Here is a 21987-nt window from a genome sequence, read left to right on the forward strand (position 1 = left end):
GTGTGACAATCATAACGCCGTTGTTAATTCTATTAATTTATCATTTTTACTATTCCGCCATCCCGTCCCTTGGAGTGTCCCAATACTTTTAATATTTTATTCAATTATTTGATGTCCATTATCTTTAGGGTGGCTGGAATTAATGGCCCATTATTTTTTAACAAAAACCATCTTTTAAATATGATTCCAAATTCTCTCATTTTATAATGAAAAATATATTCAAAATCCACAATCCCAGGAACTTCATTAATATTCTGTAAATATCCCATCATCCCGGTGTCCTGAATCCTGAATTTAATTCTCCACCCTTTAAGTTTTTCCGTCTCCCTCTCAATCCCACATTTCTGAATCTGATATGGAATTGTTTCTTTTAAGGTCATAAATAATAATAATACTTTTTACAATAATAAATAATAATAAATCTAATAAAGATAATAAAAACATAATAACTATTGTTAAAATTAATAATTAGAAGTGAAATAAAATATTTAAAATAGGAAAAAATTAAACTACATAATTAAAAATCAAATTTAAAACATTAAAATAAAAGAAATATATAAATATAAATAAATAGAATTAAGTGACATCTATTTTAAATACATTTATTTTTAATTTAAGGATTTCATTTGGATTTGGGCTTGTGGTGAATTAGAAGTGGGAATACTCACGTTTCATTTTATAAACCGCGGCCCCGAGAATTCCCAAATCCACACTTAAAATGATGAGGGAAGCGATCATCCAGGGGGATGTGGAAGGGAAGAAGGAATCTGGAGAACAGAAATGGAATTGTGAGATGAGGGAAAACAGGGATCTCCAGGTCACTGCAGGGTCCTGGGAATGTCCATGGGAATGTCCCAATCCCTCCCTCCCTCCTCGTGTCCAGGTCACTGCAGGATCTGTGTTCTCCCACTGGAATGTCCCAGTCCTTCCCTCTCCAAGCTAAAATGGATCTCGGATGCGCCAGGACACAACGAGGGATTTCTTCCCACATTATTCATCTTCCCACAGGTCACCGGCCTGGGACTGGGGCTCTGGGATCTCTCCAAGGGCAATGGACAGCAGCCACCGCCCGATCCCGGCTGATCCCGAGGCCCAGGATCGTTCCGTGGTCAATGGAGACACAAGGGACAGCAGCCACCGCCCGATCCCGGCTGATCCCGAGGCCCAGGATCGTTCCGTGGTCAATGGAGACACAAGGGACAGCAGCCACCACCCGATCCCGGCTGATCCCTCAGGGGTCACTCGCCTGCAATCCGGATTCGGGATTCCCGCGTGGCGTTGAGCACCTCGTTGACCACCCTGCAGGACACTTCCCGGTCCGATCCCGGCTCCAGCCTCATGGAACTCACGACATCAAAGATGCCGGAAGAAGGGCCCGGAGTGCTCCGAGTGGTCACTTCCTCCGGCCGCGTCTGGCCTTGGCTGTCCAGCCAAACCACAGAGGGCGCTGGGAACCATCCCTGGGATCTGCAGGAGAGGCTGATGCCGTTCCCAGCGTGTCCATCCAGGAAAACCGAGGGCTCGGCACCCTGAGCTGCACAACGGGAAAAATCCAGCTCCAACAAAGGGCACACAAGGAATTCCCTCAGCAAACGGGATATTGGGAAGAAATTCTTTACTGGGAGGGCGGAGAGGGGCTGGAATGGAATTCCCAGAGGAGCTGTGGCTGCCCCATCTCTGGAATTGTCCAAGGCCAGCTTGGACAGGGCTTGGAACATCCTGGAATAGCAGGAAGTGCCCCTGCCCATGGAAGGGGATGGAACAGGATGAGTTTCAGGGTCCTTCCCACCCAACTCGTCCTGGGATTCTCTGGCTCATGGCAGGAAGTGTCCATGGATTTCTCCATGATAATGTGCAAATTAATCCGATTTCTAACTCTAATTCCCATTAAATTGCTGGGAAATGGCTCTTCCTCTCCATCCTGGTTCCCGCTGGGATGGAGTTAATTTCTCTGAGGAGCTGCCTCAGATTTGGGAATGATGCCAACCATCCATTGTTTTTCATGGCTTTTCTTTCTCTCTCTTTGTGTCATTTTCTTTCCCCTCCCAGTTTTTCCTGTTTTGATTTGGGTTGACTTCAGTTATTAAACTGTTCTTATCCCAACTCAGGAATCTTCCTACCTTCCTTGGAATTCCTCCCTGCTCCGCCAAGGGAAAGGGAGGGAGGGGCCGGGAGGGGCTCAGCTGCCAATTGGGGTGAAACCATTAAAATCAGGGATTTTGACACCATTTCCTGTTCCATTTGTGTAACTTTCCCATCAATCCAAAGACACCTTTGGAATGACTTTGTTCTCTCCACAAAATGCTGGAATTTAGCTCAGGTAGGATCGCCCTGATGGGAAATTTGTTGCTGCAATAAAGTGGGATGACACCGCGAGCAGGTGACAATTGGGATACTGGGCGGAAAATGGGACAGAATTTTCCAGCTCTTTCCCTTCCTGGACAGAAATTCTTCCCCTCGGAGATATTTGTATGGACTGATAGGATATTTTTATGGATTGATTGGATACCTGTATGGATTAGTGGGATATTTATACAGATTGATGGGATATTTGTATGGATCCATGAGATATCTGTATGGATTGATGGGATATTTCTATGGATTGATGGGATATCTGTATGGATTGATGGGATATCTCTATGGATTGATATTTCTATGGATTGATGGGATATCTGTGTGGATTGATATCTGTATGGATTGATGGGATATTTGTATGGATTGATGGGATATCCGTATGGATTGATGGGATCCCCACCCAACCTTCCCTTCTCCAGGTTACCAGGCCCAGCTCCCCCAGTCTCTCCTCATCCAGACCCCTCCTCATCCTTGCGCACCCTCTCCAGTCAATCCCTGTCTTTCCTGAATCCTGGAATCAAAAACTGAACTTCCTGAGCCAAATTGTGGCCAGGACAGACCCCAGATTTACCTGAGACTCAACGAATCACCTCTAGGAAAACAAGGATGGGAACAGTCGGAATGTGGACTCGCATTGTTCCACAGCTTGGTAAGAAATCCATAACCCAAATATCCCGGGGAAATTCCCGGGGATGCCTCTGACTTCATGGGAAAAAGCAGGAATTGCTTCCCTGGCACCCACCTGCCACATCCAGGTCCACCATGACCTGGTCGTACCAGTTCTCTAGGAAGACGCTGCAGGTGTATTTCCCTTGGTCTGAGGGACGGACGTTCTTCAGGAGAAGGGACAGATTTCCCCGCTGGAATTCCGATGGGAAAAACTCCGTCCTGCCCCGATAGCCCTCGAACTCCAGAAATGGATTTTGAGGATTTTTCCAATCAAAAGTGGCCACGGCACTTTCTGTGGAGCTCCCAGAGAAGATCCACTGGATGGAAAGTTTCTCGGGGATTATTCTGCCTTGTAACTGGCAGGGCAGGACGGCTCCATCCCCGACGACTCCAAGGACGGGGCTGTCAGGAGGAATTATGTTGTACTGGCCTGCGAGGAGAGAGAGATGGGAAAATTGCCCATGCTGGGATCATCCAGCCCTGGAATGGGTTGGGTTGGAAGGGACCTTGAACGGCCTTGGGAGTTGGTGCTTATCAAAGTTCCCATCAGCACTTCCTGTGGGAAACTGGGATGTGGGAATGGCAGGAAAATGAGCTGGGAGAACAAACAGATTTAGGCTGGGAATGAATTCCCTTCCTAAATAAAATTGGGATTGGGACAGAACCAGGGATTACCTGTGACCCCGGGAATGATCTGCAGGAAGACAAGGATGGGAAGAGTCACTGCCGGCCGGAATCTGGATCCCATCGTTCTGCAGCTCAGGAAGACATCAATAACCCAAATATCCAGGGAAAATCTCACCAGGCTCCTGCCAAGCACAGACACACAACGGGAAGAGGGAATCAAACCAGAGCCGTTGGTTTCTCTGCATTTATGGGGAAATCCTCCGAGGTGTTTCAGCCCCTTTGAGGGAAATCAGGAAAAGGGCAGGAGCAGCTGTTTGTAACGAAATTCCGGCAGTTGAGTTGTGATTCCCAGACTAAATCCAAGCCCAGGCACATGTGGATAACCTCCGGTAGGGGACAAATGGAGGCAGAATTCCTTAAAAGGCTCCTTCACTTCCCAATCCTGCTCCCAAACATCCACTGTGCCCTGAAACTCCGCACGTGGATTCCCTGACTCCTGTTGGCCTCCTGGAAAGTTCTGGTGCCAGGTGGAGGAGGAAGCCGGAACCTCTGGAACGGATCCTCAGAATTCCCAGAAGGCGAAGAATCCCCAGCTCTGCTCCCAGCTCTGGATAGGCTCGAGCCCCTCCGGGTCCATGCTGGACCTGGAGATCCCAGAACGGAGCCCAGAATTCCAGGTGGGGCACAGTGGGACAATCCCTGTCCTGCTCCTGCTGCCATTCCCAATCCCAGCCAGCTCCCACCTGGACACACCTGGGCTCATCCAGGGCCTTTCCCAGCTTCCCAGGCCCCCTTCCCACCTCCTGTCCCAGTCCCTTCCCTGGGCAGGACAGAGCTCCTTGGACATCTCGCTTTGATTCCCTGAGTTCCTCCTGGCATGGGATTGGCAAATGCAACCCGGGTGATAAAATCATGGAATACCCCGAGTTGGAAGGGACCTTTCCCAGATTTCCAGCCCCTCTCCCCCAGGCTGGAGCCTTGGTTGTCCTGCAGGAGCTTTTCCCACTCCCGCTCCCATCCCTGTGGGGGCCGATCCATGTCCAGCCCCGCATTCCTGAGGAAAGCAGAGCATGGAATCTTCTAAAGGCCAAGCATGGGGCAGCAGAGAGCCGAAAATGAAAGTAGGGATTGGGACTGTGGGATGCCAGACCTCCCGCACTGATGTTTGTGTTGAATGATTAACCCCAGTGCAAATTCCCTTTTCCAAGAATTTGGATGAATAAAGGAAGAATAGAAAGGATGCAAAGCTCCGGAGCCGTTCCTCTCCGGTTTTAAATTCATTTCTGTTTTATGCTCCTTCAAATAAAACCTCTCAAAAAAACCCAAAAAAAACAACCAACCAAACAAAAAAAACCCAAAAACCCCAACCAACAAAAAAACAACCAACCAAACCAAACCAAACCAAAAATTGGCTAAAAATTAATTTTAAAAAGGGAAAATCAAAATAAACTCCATGGAAATCACAACCAACATTTCCATGGCTCATTCTGTTAAAAAAGGTCCCAAATCCCAGTTACAGGCTTGTTTTAGGCATGAGCAGATTGTTTGATTCATTCAATTAAGGCAGCAAAGAAATTAAAATGAAAGGATCTTTAACAACTTCCCTTAAAACCACCCACAAATACCAGGAATTCCCACCGAGGCAAAAAGAAATTCCAACCTGGAATCATTCCCGGGGGGATATCAAGAACAAACCACCAGCTCAGTGTTCTCCAAAAAACCCCTCAGCGTGGACATTTCTCTTCCAGCCAGGCTTTCCTGAACAGCCAGATCCCGAATATCCATGTTAAATTCCACGTGGATTATGGAATTGGGGAATTTCTGTATTCCCTGGACACGGATCTTTTCCACATCTGTGGGGGGACAGACTCCACAAGTTCCTGCACTCGATCCTGTGAGTTTTGAAAAGGGACTTTGACCACAGAAGACTTTTTTGTCCTCGGGTGCAGCATTCCAGCCAATCCCGACGGCCGGAGCCGGACATTCCAAAGGCTCTGTTTGCCAACAACATCTCCCTCCAAAGGGCAGCAGGAAAACGCTTCAAATCTGTCCCCAAAGCTGCAGGAAATCCAGAACCTCCCCAGCAGCATCTTTGCAGTGTTTGAGATTCGGGCGTTGCTTTATCCTGCCAGGACGAGCCGCGGAAATCGTTCCCTCACACCCGGGTCTCGCCCAGACTTTTCCCAGATTTATCCATTAAAAACACCCAAAGAAATTCTCCTTCTCTGGTTCTGAACGGCACAATTCTCAGTATCCCATCTCCGATTGGTTATTGATCCCTTTGCCTTCAAGGCTGATTTCCTTCTCTGGTTCTCTTATCGGTCTTTTCCCAGCCCGGGGATCTCCAGTGGCACTGGGGGCTGACGTCCGTTCATGTCCATTCATCTCCTCTGGATCTCCTGGCCGCTGCCGACCTGGCCACGCGGAACTCTCGGAGTCTGGGAATCTTCTCTTTGCTGGCTGGAGCCCATCAGGCCTCACCCAGCGAACCCCAAACCCTCGGTGAACGGAGTCTTTGAAGGAGGAACCTCGGTTTCCACCCGTCCTTGGCAAAGGGGAGCAAACCCAGCACTGGAGTGACCTCAACTTCTTAAAAGTTGCCTCATTTCCAACCTGGTTTTCCCAGGAATCAGAAAACAGCGGGAATGGGAGCTGGAGAATCCCAACTCGGGGGTGGATGGTCCCAGCAGGAGGACTCAGAGCTAAAATCGGGAATACACAACACAGAGCCCAGGGGGGAATCCACGGCTATGGAAAAATCTGTGGGATTTAGAGCTTTAAAGTTCCAAGATTTTCCAGGTTTGGTTATTCCTGCACCAGTTTTATTTCTGGATTAGGGAGAGGGGAGGAGTCAGAACTGGCAGGGAGATGGAAAATGATTGGATTTACGAGACTCTCACCCTTCAGGACTGATTAACACCCAAATGGGGCTCGATTCCTGTCCAATTCAATTTCTGTATCCAAAGATTTCGGAGACCATACCTGGATGTAAAATTTGGGAATTTATTGTGATCCCAGGTGGGATCAAACACTGCCAGGACCCAAAGCCCAAAGCACCAGACCTGTTTCCGTCCCGCTTTTGATTAATTTCTCTTTTATGCTCCTTCAAATAAAGATAAAACCTCTCCAAAAAAGGCTAAAAGTTAATCTAAAAAATGAAAGACAAAATCAACTCCGTGGAAATAACAATCAATGTTTCCATCACTGATTCCATTAACAAACGTCCCAAATCCCAATTATAGGTCAGATTTAGCCAGAACAAGATTGTTTCATTCATTACCTTAAGGCAGCAATTAAACTAAAATCCCAATGCAATTCCCAACTGGAATTTGGCCGTTTTGCCACAGGCAGCTCCAAATATTTTTCCCAACAAATCCTTCCGAGACTGAAAGGCCAAAATTGATCCAAGACAGGGGCGCAAATGTGGAATAAAATGGGAAGAAAGAGCAGCTTTGGGATCATTTTACAGCCGATTTATTACAAATATTCCGTGTAACGTTTCCATGCTTTTCCTCCATTTTCCATGGCCTGTTTTTCCCCCCCTGACACCTGAATTCCCTCATTTCCATGGATCGGGGCTCTAAAGCAGCTGTGGCTGGTGAGGGAAACAGCAGGAGCCCGAAGTGAAGCACTTCCCGGGCCTTTTGGGACCCGTTTGGAGTCTTCTCTAGGGAGGAAAAAGGGATCAAATTCCAGGTTGGGAGCAATCCAACAGAACCCTTGGGATTAGCCTGCGCTTGGAAAGGGATATTGCAGTTCCAGGGGCTCGGAGAACAGAGCACAGCCATAAAACGGGCTTGGAATGTCCAGAGAAATGTGGCAATCCGGGAGCTGAGAGGAGGGGCCGGAATTCCTGCTTGAACTGCACCGGGAATGAAGGATCATCTCTCCTTGGAGTGGCAGTTACTGGACATGGGGGTGTTGTCTGCACCCCGGCGTCACGGACACTCAACATTGCACGGAATCCCAGAACCACTCCAGTTGGGAAACTGGGATCACCGGGCCCAGCCTTGGACTCGGCGCCACCTTCTCCCAGATGGTCCCGCTTTCTTCTCCCCTTTATTTCACAATTCCTGGCATTCCAAGCCATTCCAGCCTCTGCTCCTCTCAGCTCCCAACTCTCGCCACAGAACTTTGGCTCCACCACCTTTGCCCTTTCATTCCACAACCCCTTCCCTTCCCCATTTCCTTTCCACTCTTGTTTTCCTTTCTCCCCTTTCCCCCTTGCTTTTACCTTTCCCACCTTTTTTCCTTCCCCCCTTTCCCACCTTTCTTTACCTTTTCCCTGTTTCCTCCACATTTCCCCATCAGCCTTTTTTTAACTTTTCCTGCATTTTCTCGACATTTCCCCCTCTTTCCTTCTTTTTTTCATCTTTTCCTCCCCATTCCCTTTCTCACCTTCCCTCCCCTTTTTACGACTTTGTCCTTTTTCCCACCTCTTTCTTTCCTTTTTACTTATCCCTTTTATCCTTATTTCCTTCCTTTTTACTTATCCCCCCCCTTTTTTTCCTACCTTTTCCCATTTTCCTTCTTTTTTGCTTTCCCCTTTTTCCTTTTTGTTTTGCCTTTTCCGCCTTTTTACCTTTCCCCTCTTTTCCCACCTTAGTTTTTCCTTCCCTGTCCCCGTTTTTTCTTCTGCCCTTTTCCCTGTTTTCCCACCTCTCGTTTTTCATGTTCCCTCCTTTTTTTTTTAACTTTTCCCCTTCCCCCCTTTTTTTTTTGCCTTTTCCTCCTTTTCTCCCTAATTTTTTCCATTCTCTCCCTTTTATTTTGCCTTTCTCACCTTTGTTTTACCTTCCACCATGACGACTTTCCCCAGATTCAATTTTCCATCCCTGACATCCAGCATTTGCCTCTTCCCTCCCTCCCACGGAGCCCTTCCCTCATCCCCTCCGGATTTAAAGCGGCACCGGCATCGGCACCGGGCGGATCCGGAGCGTCCCCTCTTCCCCTTGGGACACAAACGGGAAGAACTTTCCCGAGGGATCCTCCCCGGCCCCCAGCGACATCACCGCCACCAGATCCCTCTGCTCCACGTCATAAAATTCCAGCCGCTCTTCCTCCAAGTCCAGGAACACCCCGAGCGCGGAGAGACCCTGGCTCTGCTCCCTGAGCAGGCGGCTGCCGCTGCCGCTGGAGAAAAGCTGTCCCTGGGATGCGCGCAGAGCCCAGCAATGCCGGGAATGCCGGGAATCCCGGGAATCCCGGGAATGCGGCCCGGCAAGGCTCGGTCCGTCCCGCAGCACTCCCAGCGCCCAGTCCCGCTCCCGGCCCAGCTCCACCTCCCAGTAGCGCTTCCCGGCTCCCAGCGCGTCCCTCGCCACCAGCACCGGCACCAGGAGCGGATCCTGCGCATCCCCGAGATCCAGGGACCGCGCCTCGGGATCCAGCGCCACGGGAACTGCGGGGAACGGGAAGGATCCCATGAGCGGAGCGGCCCCGGGAGCTCCCGGCGGCTTCCGCGAGGGATTGGGACATTCCTGGGGATTGCAGGGGATGCGGCCACTGAGGAACCGAGGGGCCAAGGAATCCCTGAATCCCCAAATCCCAGAATCTCGGAATCCCAAATTCCTAAATCCCAGAATGTTTGAATCCCACAGTTGGTGAGGTCCTGGGATGGTTCAACAGGGAATTTGAACATTCACTGGAACAGAAGATGGCCATAGAATCCTGGAATCCCCAAATCCCAAAATCCCTGAATCCCTGAGTCCCAGAACCCCCAAATGCCCAAATCCCAGAACCTCAGAGTCCCCGGATCCCAGAGGGGGTGAGGTCCTGCTGTGTTCAGCCAGGAATTTGAACATTCCCGAGAACCCGGGATGCAGCGACTGACAATCTGAGGGGGGCTCAGAATTCCCAAATCCCAGAATCCCTGAACCCCCAAATCCCTCAATCCCAGAATTCCCGAATCCCAGAATCCCTGAATCCCCAAATCCCTCAATCCCAGAATTCCAGAATCCCAGACTGGGTGAGGTCTTGCTGTGGTTCACTGAGGGGCCATAGAACCCCTGAATCCCTGAATTCCCAAACCCCTGAATCTCCGAATTCCTGAATCCCTGAATCTCCAAATTCCTGAATCCCTGAATCCCTGAATTCCCAAACCCCTGAATCCCCGAATTCCCGAATCCCTGAATCCTGAAATTCCCGAATCCCTGAATTCCCAAATTCCCGAATCCCTGAATCCCCCAATTCCCAAACCCCCGAATCCCTGAATTCCCGAACCCCTGAATCCCCAAATTCCCGAATCCCTGAATCTCCAAATTCCTGAACCCCTGAATCCCCGAATTCCTGAATTCCCGAATCCCCGAATCCCCGAATCCCTGAATCTCCAGAGTGGGTGAGGTTGGAAGGGATCCCAGAGGGGTCTCCCAGAGCTCTCCCAGCTGGATCCTTCCTCCGGACACAATTCCCTCTTTTTCCTTCCATCCATCCCACCTGGAATCGTGTCCCAGTCCCACCCCAGACTTGGACACCTTCCAGCAACCCCTTATCCCACATCCCAGTCTTGATCCCTGTTATCCACGGCACATTCCCGCCTTTCCAGCTCACCCACGTGGCTCCGGGCTTCCCAGAAATCTACGAGAAGAAGAACGGAATTCCGGTTTTTATAGGGGAATTCGATACTTCCTGGACCGGAAGTATTTTGGCCCCCCAAAATTCTGATTTCATCCCCCCCAAATCCCAGGAATTTGCATATTCCCGTGGGTTTCAGCACTTACCCAGCTCAGCTTTCATCTGACCTGAAAGGAGAAGATATTCCCATTAGTTTTGTTGGATTTTCCCACTTTTTTCCCCAGTTTTTCCCATCAGAACCCCCAAGTGGGGAGTAAGAGGAAATTCCTCTCCATGGGCGGGTATTTCCCTGGATTAATTAGCTCTAAATCCAGGGATAACCTGGATTCCGATCTTATTTTTAATAAACTTGGGGCAAAATGCAAATTTATGGAAATCGCATTTTCTTACCGAAGCGTTTCTTGAATTGGATTTTTGCTGGAAAGGAAAAGCAGGGAATGAGTGATGGGAAAACTCCACGGAAAAATGAAAATATCAGCGAGGAAGGCGTTGGAATTGGAGCGGTTATTCCTTTTGGGAATGGAGGTGGGAAATTTCCACCATCAAATGTCAGGATTTAAGGAATTACAGATTTTTCCCCAAAAATGGGAGGAAAGGGGAGGGAGTTTTGGTCCCGGGGAATTCCAGGTGGGATGTGCTGAGGGATGTGGGGGTGGAAGGAGATTTGGGGTTGGATTCCGTGATTTTGGGGTATTTTTCCAACTGAAATTCCATGGAACCCCAAGGGAGAGAAGAGAGCTTGGAGAGATGGGATTGGGCCCTCTAATTAATCGCTTCTAATTAAAATTAAGCTGATTAAGCAGGGGATGGTTTTCCCTGAGCACCCCGCCCATTCCCAAGGAATATTTTAAGCAAATGGGATTTACCCGCTCGTTTCTTGGCTTTCTCTCCATCTGGGGATTCCGGATCGGGGAATCAAAGAAATAACAGGGAGAAATACTAATTTAATAATGGTTATTAATTGTTATTAATAGTGCTTGTTAATATTTATTATTAATATTGTTTGTCGGTTCCTGTCCAAAGGGAAGGGGGAAAAGGGGGGGGGGGAAAGGGGAAAAAAGGGGAAAAAAGGGGAAAAATGGGGGGGAAAAGGGAGAAAAGGGGGGGAGGTGATAAAAGGGGGAAAAAAGGGAAAAAAAGGGGGAAGAAGGGGGAAAAAGAGGGAAAAAGGGGGAAAGGGGGAAAAAAGGAGACAAAAGGGGGGAAAAGGGGAAAAAGGGGAAAAAAGGGGATAAAAAGGGGAGAAAAAGGGGAGAAAAAGGGGAGAAAAGTGGGAAAAGGGAAAAAGGGGGGAAAGGAGGAAAAAAGGGGGAAAAGGGGGGAAAAAAGGGGAAAAGGGGGGGAAAAGGAGAAAAAGGGGGGAAAGGGGGAAAAAGGGGAAAAAAGGGAAAAAATGGGAAAAAAGGGGGGAAAAGGGGGGAAAGCGGGAAAGAAGGGGGAAAAGGGGGAAAAGGGGGAAAAAGGGGATAAAAGAGGGGAAAAGGGGAAAAAGGGAAAAGGGGGGGAAAGGAGGAAAAAAGGGGAAAAAGGGGGGAAAAGGGGGGAAAAAAAGGGGAAAAGGGATAAAAAGGGGATAAAAGAGGGGAAAAGGGGGAAAAGGGGGGAAAAATGGGAAAAAGGGGAAAAAAGGGGGAAAAAAGGGAAGGAAAGGACTCACCCAGCACCGACTTCACTTTCTTTTTCTCTGGAACAGAAAATGCAGGATTTTGGCACCCAAAAAATCCCAAATCAGGAACCCTGATCATATTGAAAGGGCATTTTTTGATTATTTGCAATTAATTATTTAATCCGTGGAAGTATCAAACTTTTTGAACTTCATTTTATTTAATAGATGGGATTTATCAGATTCAATAATTCATATATTGATTAATATTTTATATTTTTAACATAATATTTTGTAAATTATTTTTTCATTCTAATTTGAGCAAAAAGACATTTGCAAAAAAATAGGTCGATTTTAAAACTTTTCAACTGTCAGAACAGAATTTAGAGCAAAACTAAAATTGTAAAATATTGGTAATTTGAACATTTTAAAATTGGGTCCTTTTTAAAGTGGAAGTTTTCAATCGGTGAATTTTCAAATTAAAAAAAAATGAGCGACTTGAGCAAAAACATGATTGTAAAAAAATGAGGAAATTTTCCAATTTTTAAATTGTCAACTTTGAAATTGTAAAATATTAGGAACTACAGCAGAAAGAAGACTGAAATTCACGCTGGGTTTTAAACTTTGTGTGTTAAATAACAGAGAATTCCCAGAATTTCCATCGCTCCCTCATTTCGAACACAGAGGATTTTTACCTTCTTCCATTTCCAGCTTTGCTTTTCCTTGAAAACCGAAAAAATTTTAAATTATTTAATTCCGAAAATTTTTAAACTACTGTTTGATAATAATTAATATCTGAACTTACATATTCAATGGATCTCTCTAATAAACGTATTAATATATTGAATATTTCCAAGATTTTAGAGTCTTTTATATTTCCAGATATTTATATTTTAATAAGATTTAATAAAACCTGGTATTGCTTATTTCATATTTCATATTTTCAAGATTTTATGGTATTTTATATTTCTACATTTTCTATTTTAATAATATGTAATAAAATCGTGCGTTTGTTATTTGGTATTTAATATTTCCATTAATATGGGTAATATCTTATATTTACTATTTCACGTTTTGATGTAAATAATAAATATTAAATATATTTAATGTATTTTAAATAAATATTTTAAATAAATATTAAATATTAAATATTAAATCAAATCATTAATAATTTTCATTTTACGTTGTTATAATTATAGCAGGGACATAAAAATAAATTGCAATTATACCGTTGGTGATCACTAATTAATAATTAACAACCTCACCTGCGCCCACGGTTCTCTTGTTGCTCCCTGGGTAAAAAAAAGAACAAAAAATTCCTTTTTATTCCATGTTTTTGTAGGGAAATTGGGCTCCTTTTCCCGGATTTCGCCCTTAACCACGGGTGATTTTCCTCAGATTCTGGTGGGATTTTCCAATGGGATCCGAAGCCGGAACTCACCCCGGATCTGGCAGAAAACGATGGAAATCAGGGCCATGTTGAGGAACAAAACCGCCAGGAAAATCCGCAGCCACTGGGAGATGGAGGGGAGGAAAACGTCTGGGAAAACGAGGGAAAACCAGCGAGATTCCGTCAATTGGTGGAAGATTAAATATCCTATTAATTACTGAATATTCTGTTAACGATTTAAGGCCGAAATATTCAAATAAGCATTCAATATTTTGTTAATTATTTAAGGCTTTAATTTTCCATCAATGATTAAATATAAGATTAATGGTTTAAGATGAAATACTCTATTAAGGATTAAATATTGGATTGGTTATTTAAGGTTTGAATTTCCCATTAACTGTTACATATTCTATTAACGATTTAATGATTAAACATTCTGTTAAGGATTAAATACTTTGCTAATTATTTAAAGATTCAATTCTCCAACAGCTATTAAATATTATATTAATGATTTAAGGATTAAATAGTCAGTTAAGGATTAAAGAGTGTATCAATTAATAAATAGTCAATTAATTAATTAATTCTTAAAATGGCCAATAATTATTAAATATTCTAATAATGATTTCAGGATTAAGTATTTGATTAAGGCTCAAATATTCAATTAAGTATTGGCTGTTCCATAAATGATTTAAAGATTGGCTATTCCATTTATTATTAGATATTTTATTGATGATTAAGCCTTCTATTAATGAATAAATCACAAAGGCAGTGGTAAATTAGGAGACAAAACACAGGCGGAGGTGGGAGATGGGGAAGTTGTATTTCTAATTAAATCAATTAATAAATTATGCTAATAAATAAAATTTTAAAATAAAATATGAAGGTAAAATATATATAAAAATAAAAAGTAAAAATAGAAATAAGCATAGAAAATAAAACATGAATAGAAAAATATTCAATTAAAATTAAATCAAATTAAGGACTTCAACAAGTCCTGCTAATTTGCAAAGATAAAATAGAATAAAATCAACAAATGTATAAATAATGATAAATAAAATTAAAGATTTCCAGTGCTTTGGGTCCAGCTGGAACTGCCAATTAGCAAAAACCAAATTCAATCAATCAACCAATGACAATCAGTAAAATTAAATACTTTGACAGGAATTGCTAATCAGCAAAAATCAAATTAAATTAAAAAAATCAATCAATGATAATCAACAAAATTTGTGACTTCAATCATTTGGGTTCAACTGAAGCTGCTCATTAGCAAAAACTAAATTAAATACTTCGATTAACAAATGATAATCAATAAAATTAAAGAATTCCAACCCTTTGGACTCAACTAATTAGGAAAAGTCAAATTAAACCAGGAGCGGAATAACTGCCCCGGGAATTTCTTCTGGGAATTTTTTCCCGGCGCCCACCATGGATGCGGATCCGGGACTCGCGGGAGGCACTGAGCCGGCGGTTGAGGATCCGGCAGGAGATTTCCAGGTCGGATCCGGGCTGGATCCTCAGGGAAGCCTCGACGCTGAAGAGGCCCCCGGGGGTCACCGTGGCCGTCGTGGTCATTGACTCCCTCCGGACCTTTCCGTGTCTGTCCAGCCAGAGCAGCTCCGGCCGCGGGAACCACCCGGAGGCGCGGCAGGAGAGGCCCAGGTCCTGCTTCTCGGGGCTCCGCAGGATCACGGACGGAGCTTCTCCAATGGCTGTGGAAAAACAGAGGAATTTTCCATTTCAATCCCGTTAAATTTGGGTTTTCTGGAACTCAACGGTTCCGTTCATTGAGGAGCTGCCGCTGCGGGATCACGGACGGAGCCTCTCTGACAGCAGAGGATAAACAGAGGAATTTTCCATTTCAATCCCGTTAAATTTGGGTTTTCTGGAACTCAGTGATTCCTTCCATGGAGAAGTTGCTGAGGTCCCGTTTTTCGGGACTCTGCAGGATCACGGACAGAGCCTCTCCACAGCTGTGGAAAAGCAGAGGAATTTTCCATTTCAATCCTGTTAAATTTGGGTTTTCTGGAACTCAACGGTTCCGTTCATTGAGGAGCTGCCGCTGCGGGATCACGGACGGAGCCTCTCTGTCAGCAGAGGAAAAACAGAGGAATTTTCCATTTCAATCCCGTTAAATTCGGGTTTTCTGGAACTCAACGGTTCCGTTCATTGAGGAGTTGCCGCCGCGGGATCACGGATGGAGCCTCTCTGACAGCAGAGGAAAAACAGAGGAATTTTCCATTTCAATCCTATTAAATAGAAGTTTCCTGGAAGTCAACGATTCTGTTTGTTTCTGGGGGCTCCACCGGATCATGGATGGATTCTCTCCATGGTTGTGGAAAAATGGACAAATTTTCCGTTTCAATCCCGTTAAATTTGGGTTTTCTGGAACTCAGCGATTCCTCCCACTGAGAAATTGCCCAGGTCCTGTTTTCTGGAGAATCATGGATGGAGCCTCCCCAATGGATGTGGAAAAGCAGAGGAATTTCTGTTTCAATCCCATTAAATTGGGGTTTTCTAGAACTCGGCTTTTCACCAAGGAGTTGGAAAGTCTTGGAGGATTTTCCGGGATTTGATCCAGGGGGGCTGGAGGTTCTCAGTGGTCATTGGCTCTGAGAATGTCCTTGGGAATGAGGGGATTTAATGGAGAATCCGGAAGTGGATGGAAGGGTGGGGGTGGTCCTGGGATGGATTTGGGAGTGGAATTTCCCCGGATTTTGTAGAATTTAGGAAATGAAAAAATTGTAGAAGCAAATATATAAAATATATAAAATGTATAAAATGTATAAAAGATTTAAATATATCAAATATATCAAATATATTAAATAAATATAGAAAAGATATAAAATGTAAAACTATTAAAGATAAAAATATAGACATAAACTACATAATATAGAATTATAAACGTATAAATATGAATATAAGTATAAACATAAAATAATATACTACTTCTAGTATATAATTTTATATTTGCAAAATACAGTAGATAAATACTACTTATTTATATTTTCATATATATGATATATATTATATAGTATATTTTATAGCATATGTTGTAATATATTTATAATTGTATTTATAATATAATTGTATTTATAACGTATAAATACACTAAATAGAATAGAATATACAATACGTATATCTTTATTTCTATATTATAAATTAATATAGACACTATAGAAATTATTATTAATAATTAATATTATAAATGAATATATTTTTATAATATTATAGATGAGAATATTTGTGTTGTATAATTAATATGTCCATATAATAGATGTTTGTATAATAATGTATGTATTCTTATAAAATATTTGTATTACACAACATATAAGATGTCAAATATAAAAAATATGTATTAAAAATATATAAAAATAAAAATAATTTTAAAATTATAATACAAATACAAATACAAATTAAAATTATAATAAAAATGATAATACAATTATAATAAAAATTATAATAAAAATTAAAAATAAAAATTGTAATAAAAATAAAAATAAGAAAAAAATTATAATAAAAATTAAAATAAAACTGAAACAATTTAACAAAATATTATATAAAAATAGACATTTTTAAATATAAAAAATATTAGCATTTATAACAATATTTTAAATATCTGCCCAGTTTTGTGCAGTGAAGGAAACCAGAGGGAATGGCACCAACCTGCCACTTCCAGCTCCACCAGCACTTCCCGGGACACATCCTGGAATGAGACCTCGCAGCTGTAGGATCCCTGGTCGGAGCTCTGGACGTTCCTCAGGAGCAGGGACACGTTCCCAGCTCGGAAGTCCCTGTGGAAAAATTCCGCCCGGCCCTGATATCGCTCATGCGGCTCCTCCCTTCGATCCTTCCCATCATAGCTGCTCACGGGGATCCGCTGGGATTGGCTGTGGAATGTCCACCGGATGGAGAAATCCTCGGGAACGGGAGCAGATCCCACCTGGCAGGGCAGGACCACCCTGTCCCCGATGATTCCGAGGACGGAAGTTTTGGGAGCGCTCAGGAATCCGCCTGTTTTAGGGTAAAAGGGGAATTGGTTCGGGTTTTCCAGGTTGGGTTTTCCATGGAATTTCATCGGGTGACCAATGGGACCAATTCCACCCTCAACAAGAGAGGAACCCAGAGGAAAACAAAAAAAATGGGGATGTGGTGCTCATGGATTTATCCTTCAGTCTTGGAGAACCCTGGAAAATGGATGGAAATGGCAAATTCCATCCAAAATAAAAGTTCACACCCAGGATTTACCTCCAGAAAATTCCAGGTGGGAATTGACTGCCCCAACACCGGTTCCCAGGAAGGTTTGGAATGTCCCAGGGCCTGGAATTCATCCTTACGGTGCTGGGAGATGTGGGAGCTCTCAGATTCCCAAGGATACGTGAGGTGTTCCTTGGACATCCCACCCTGATTCCCAGAGGTTCTCCCAGCACGGGATTGGGACCCAAGTGATAAAATCATGGAATGCCCTGAGCTGGAAGAGGATCGGAGTCCAACTCTTGGCCCCGCACAGGACAATCCCAACAATCCCTGGGAGCGTTGTCCCAGTGCTCCGCAAGCACCGGAATGTTCGGAGCCGCTGCCAATTCCCTGTGGAGCTGCTCCGGCCACGACCACCCTCTGGAAAAGGAGCCCTTTCCAAGTTAAATTCTGTGTCCTCATTAGGTTTTAATTCACGATTTGGAGCAGAAATCGCCTGTTTTATGGGAATAGATCCCAAATGGAACTGCCCTCACCTGCAGCCAGGTGGGATCCGCGCCGGAATGCCAGGACTGGGAGCACCGCCAGCCACCAGAGCCGGGAATCCATGGATATCCCGGCTCCCTGCTCCTCCTCCCCTCCGGAACCGGCACTGCCGGGGGGTCTCCCGCAGGATTCCTTCGGTCCCTTCCCAATTGGAAACAAGGAGAGAATGGAGAGGGGAAAAAACAGGGAATATGATCCGTGAAGGATGATGGAAAACGGGATTCCGGGAATTCTCCTTTCCTCAGCTCCCTGTGCAATTTAAATCCACCCAGTAAATCCTCCCTCGGTTTTCCGGACGTTCCATTCCCATTTTTTCCCTTTCCCTGAGAAATTCCAAGCATTTTGTGGGATGTTCAGATGTTATTTTGTTATCAGATTTTGGTGGGGTTTTGGTATTATTTTGATTTTTGGAATTCTGATATCAGAATTTAATACCCGATTTTGGGGTGATATTTTAATATTCAATTTTAAGATCGTATTTTGATACTCTGTGTTGATGCCACATTCCATATTATACGTTAACATGATATTCTGTAATTAATATTATATTAATATTTTATTTCTGTATTTTGATAGTCTATTCTACATTTTAATACTACATTCTGATATATTTTAATATTATCTTTAGTAATCAGATTTTGCTATTAGATTTTATATTTTATATATTTTTTAAAAATTTTTTTGGTATTTTTATATTTTAATATTAGCTTTTTATATTACTTTGAGATTTTATTTGGATGTTATTTTGATATCATTCTTTAACCTTATATATTATTACAATATTCTTATATATTTTAAATACTCTATTTTAACATTCTATTTCAATACTGTATTTCATATTCCATTTTTATGTCATATTTAATATTATATTCTCACACTATATTTTGGGATTATATTTTGATATTGTATTTTTAAACTTTATTTTGATATATTTGGATATATTCAGGGATTCTATTTTGATATTATAATTTAACATTCTATTTTGTCATTGTATTTTATTATTTTAATATATTCTATATTTAAAATAAATAAATAGATATTATTTCATTAGAATTATTATATTTATTATATACGAAAATAATCTATTTTTATATATAATATTTATTTTTGTAATAAATAATATATGCTATAATAATTCTAATCAATAATTTAACAATAATTACAGATAATTTATAGTGCAATAACACACAGTATAATAATTATACTCCGACATAATTCTATATATAATATAGAATGTTATAACTATAATTCTATATATCATTTAAATATAATTCTATCTATAATGATTTTATTATAATTATTACAATCATTTATATTTCAATATCATATTTTGATACTATAATTTTATATTATCCCGCCTTTCCGTAGAATCATGGAATTGCCCAACTTGGAAAAGACCTTTCCAATCACCAAATCCAATCATTTTATCGGCAAAACCATTCCCGAAACCTCCTGGAGCAATTCACAGGAGCAGCAGGATCTTGATCCCGCTGTTTTTAAATGGAATTCTGTGATTTCATGGATGTGGCTCCAAAGATTTCCCTGCCAATCCCGCTCCGGGTGAAGATAAATAATGAAACTGAGCAGCGAGCTGGGATTCAATTGGGATTGAATCCTAATTTCCTGGGATTTCCTGTGTTTTCCTCCATGTCTCAAATCACGGATAAATCCAAGCAGTGCCAGGGAGAGGAATTCCCATGGGAAAAAGGCGACAACGGCCCAGATTCCTCCCTATCCGTGAAAACAATTAACTTATTTCCATTAAATGAATTTATTCCAGTTCAATTAATTAATCCCAATTAGTTCAGGGGGTTTTTCCAATGTGGAATTCCTTACCTGAGCAGGAGGGACCTGGCAGCTCCTCGGGGATGCGGCTGGGATCAACCTTTGTCCTCGGGTTTTATGGCCACTGGAAGCTGAGATCGGCGTTTTCAGGTGGAGCCGGAGGGGATTGGACGGAGCAGCTCGGAAAAAGGTCCGGAAAATCCCTTTCTGCTTCCCGAGTCCTCGCCCCGGAGCTGGGAGAGGTTGGAATGTTCCTCCTCATCCTCCCGTGGGAAACCATTCCCTGCTCTGCCAGGGTTTAGTGGGAACAGGGCGGGGAAAAGAGTTCCGTGGACCAAAAATTCTGGGAAAAAAGGGAAATCACAGAGTTTTTATGAGCGGTGGGATGACACCATGCTCGGTTTGGGATTTCTTTTTCCCTGGGAATGGTGTTGGGTATTATCCTGGTTTTCTTCCTTTTTGTCATGGAAATTCCAAGGTTGGTTTGGGGTTATTCCTTTTTTTTTTGGGGGGGGGGGTAGGGGTGGGAGTCTTTGGGGGGGGGGAGAGGGGCAAAGTTTTTCCTGGTGTTTTTCCACCATCTTTTGCCATGGAAAATGTACTGATATGAATTTATCTATTAATTAAATCACTATATCAATTTTTAAAAAGTAATAAAATACAACACAATAAAATAAAAATAATAAAAATAAAATTAATAAAAATTCGTTGATTTATCTCAAAACAAAAAAGGGGGGGAGGAAAAAAGAGGGAAAAGGTTCCACACCTGAAAAAAAAGTCCTCCCTATGAGGGTGGGGAGGCCCTGGCACATCTTTCCCAGAAAAGCTGTGGCTGACTTGGAATATGTTTTTGGAATATGTTTGGAATAGTTTTGAGGAAAAGCCCCACAAAGGATCAGAAAGCAGCTGGTTCTGATCTCCCACCAGGAGCCAGGACTCAGCATTCCATGAATGCCGTGGATTTACAGGATGGTCCTCAGTGTGGAGAGGGAAAATCTTCCGGTGACGCCAGCCCTGAATTTCCTTGGATTGGGAGAATTCCAAGAGATGCATCCAGGAGGTGATAAAACCATGACATTTATCTGAGGAAACCCAGTCCCGGATTCCCTGGAAACCTTGTTGAAAGTTGAGGTTTTGGGTCCTGGCTGTGTTTGATCCCTGCTAGAATCACCAGAAATCCCCAAATTTGGCCTTGCTAATCAGTCCTGAAGGGTGGGAATCTCGCAAATCAAATCATTTTCCAGCTCCCTGCGAATCCTGATTCCTCCCCTCTTCCTAATCCAGAAATAAAACTGGTGCAGGAATAACCAAACCTGGAAAATCTTGGAACTTTAAAGCTCTAAAATCCACAGATTTTTCCATAGCCGTGGATTCCCCCCTGGGCTCTGTGTTGTGTATTCCCGATTTTAGCTCTGAGTCCTCCCACTGGGACCCTCCACCCCCAAGGTGGGATTCTCCAGCTCCCATTCCTGCTGTTTTCCAGATGTTGGAAAACCAGGTTGGAAAAGGAGCTGCCCTGCCCAGGAGCCGAGGGTTTGAAACCTTTTCCTGCCGCCCTTTGGATCAAGGTGTGTCCCAAATGGAAGCTGTCGGGATTGGCTGGAATGTTGCATCTGAGAGAGAAAAAGCCTTTCGTGGTCAAAGTCCCTTTTCAAGACTTCCAGGATCGAGTGCAGGAACTTGTGGAGTCTGTCCCCTCACGGATGTGGAAAAGATCCGTGTCCAGGGAATAAAGAAATTCCACAATTCCATAATCCACGTGGAATTTAACATGGATATTCGGGATCTGGCTGTTCAGGTAAGCCTGGCTGGAAGAGAAATGTCCACGCTGAGGGGTTTTTTGGAGAACACTGAGCTGGTGGTTTGTTCTTGATATCCCCCCGGGAACGATTCCAGGTTGGAATTTCTTTTTGCCTCGGTGGGAATTCCTGGTATTTGTGGGTGGTTTTAAGGGAAGTTGTTAAAGATCCTTTCATTTTAATTTCTTTGCTGCCTTAATCGAATGAATCTAACAATCTGCTCATGCCTAAAACAAACCTGTAACTGGGATTTGGGACCTTTATTGATGGATTGAGCCATGGAAATACTGATTATTGTTTCTATGGAATTTATTTTGGTTTACTCTATTTAAATTAATTCTTAGCCTTTTTCTTTGGAGAGTGGTTTTTTTTTGGCAGCAGCTGGATGAGCTCAGGTGTGTCCAGGTGGGCACCTGGCTGGGATGGGGAACAGTGCGGCAGCAGGA

General features: G+C 43.4%; 1 protein-coding gene across 1 annotated transcript; it reads right to left on the reverse strand.

Moving 5' to 3' along the window:
* Nucleotides 1-8549: 8549 nt before the first annotated feature.
* On the reverse strand, nt 8550-17292 carry LOC309583977 (butyrophilin subfamily 1 member A1-like; the record flags this gene model as incomplete). Its single annotated transcript, XM_082299866.1, has 7 exons — nt 8550-9052; nt 10201-10227; nt 10615-10641; nt 13093-13119; nt 13269-13367; nt 14642-14926; nt 16881-17292. The coding sequence occupies 7 exons, from the start codon at nt 17290-17292 to the stop codon at nt 8550-8552; spliced, it is 1380 nt and encodes a 459-aa protein (XP_082155992.1).
* Between the last annotated feature and the right edge of the window lie 4695 nt (nt 17293-21987).

Source organism: Coloeus monedula (genome assembly GCF_965178545.1).
Source record: "Coloeus monedula genome assembly, chromosome: 34".
Lineage (NCBI taxonomy): Eukaryota > Metazoa > Chordata > Aves > Passeriformes > Corvidae > Coloeus > Coloeus monedula.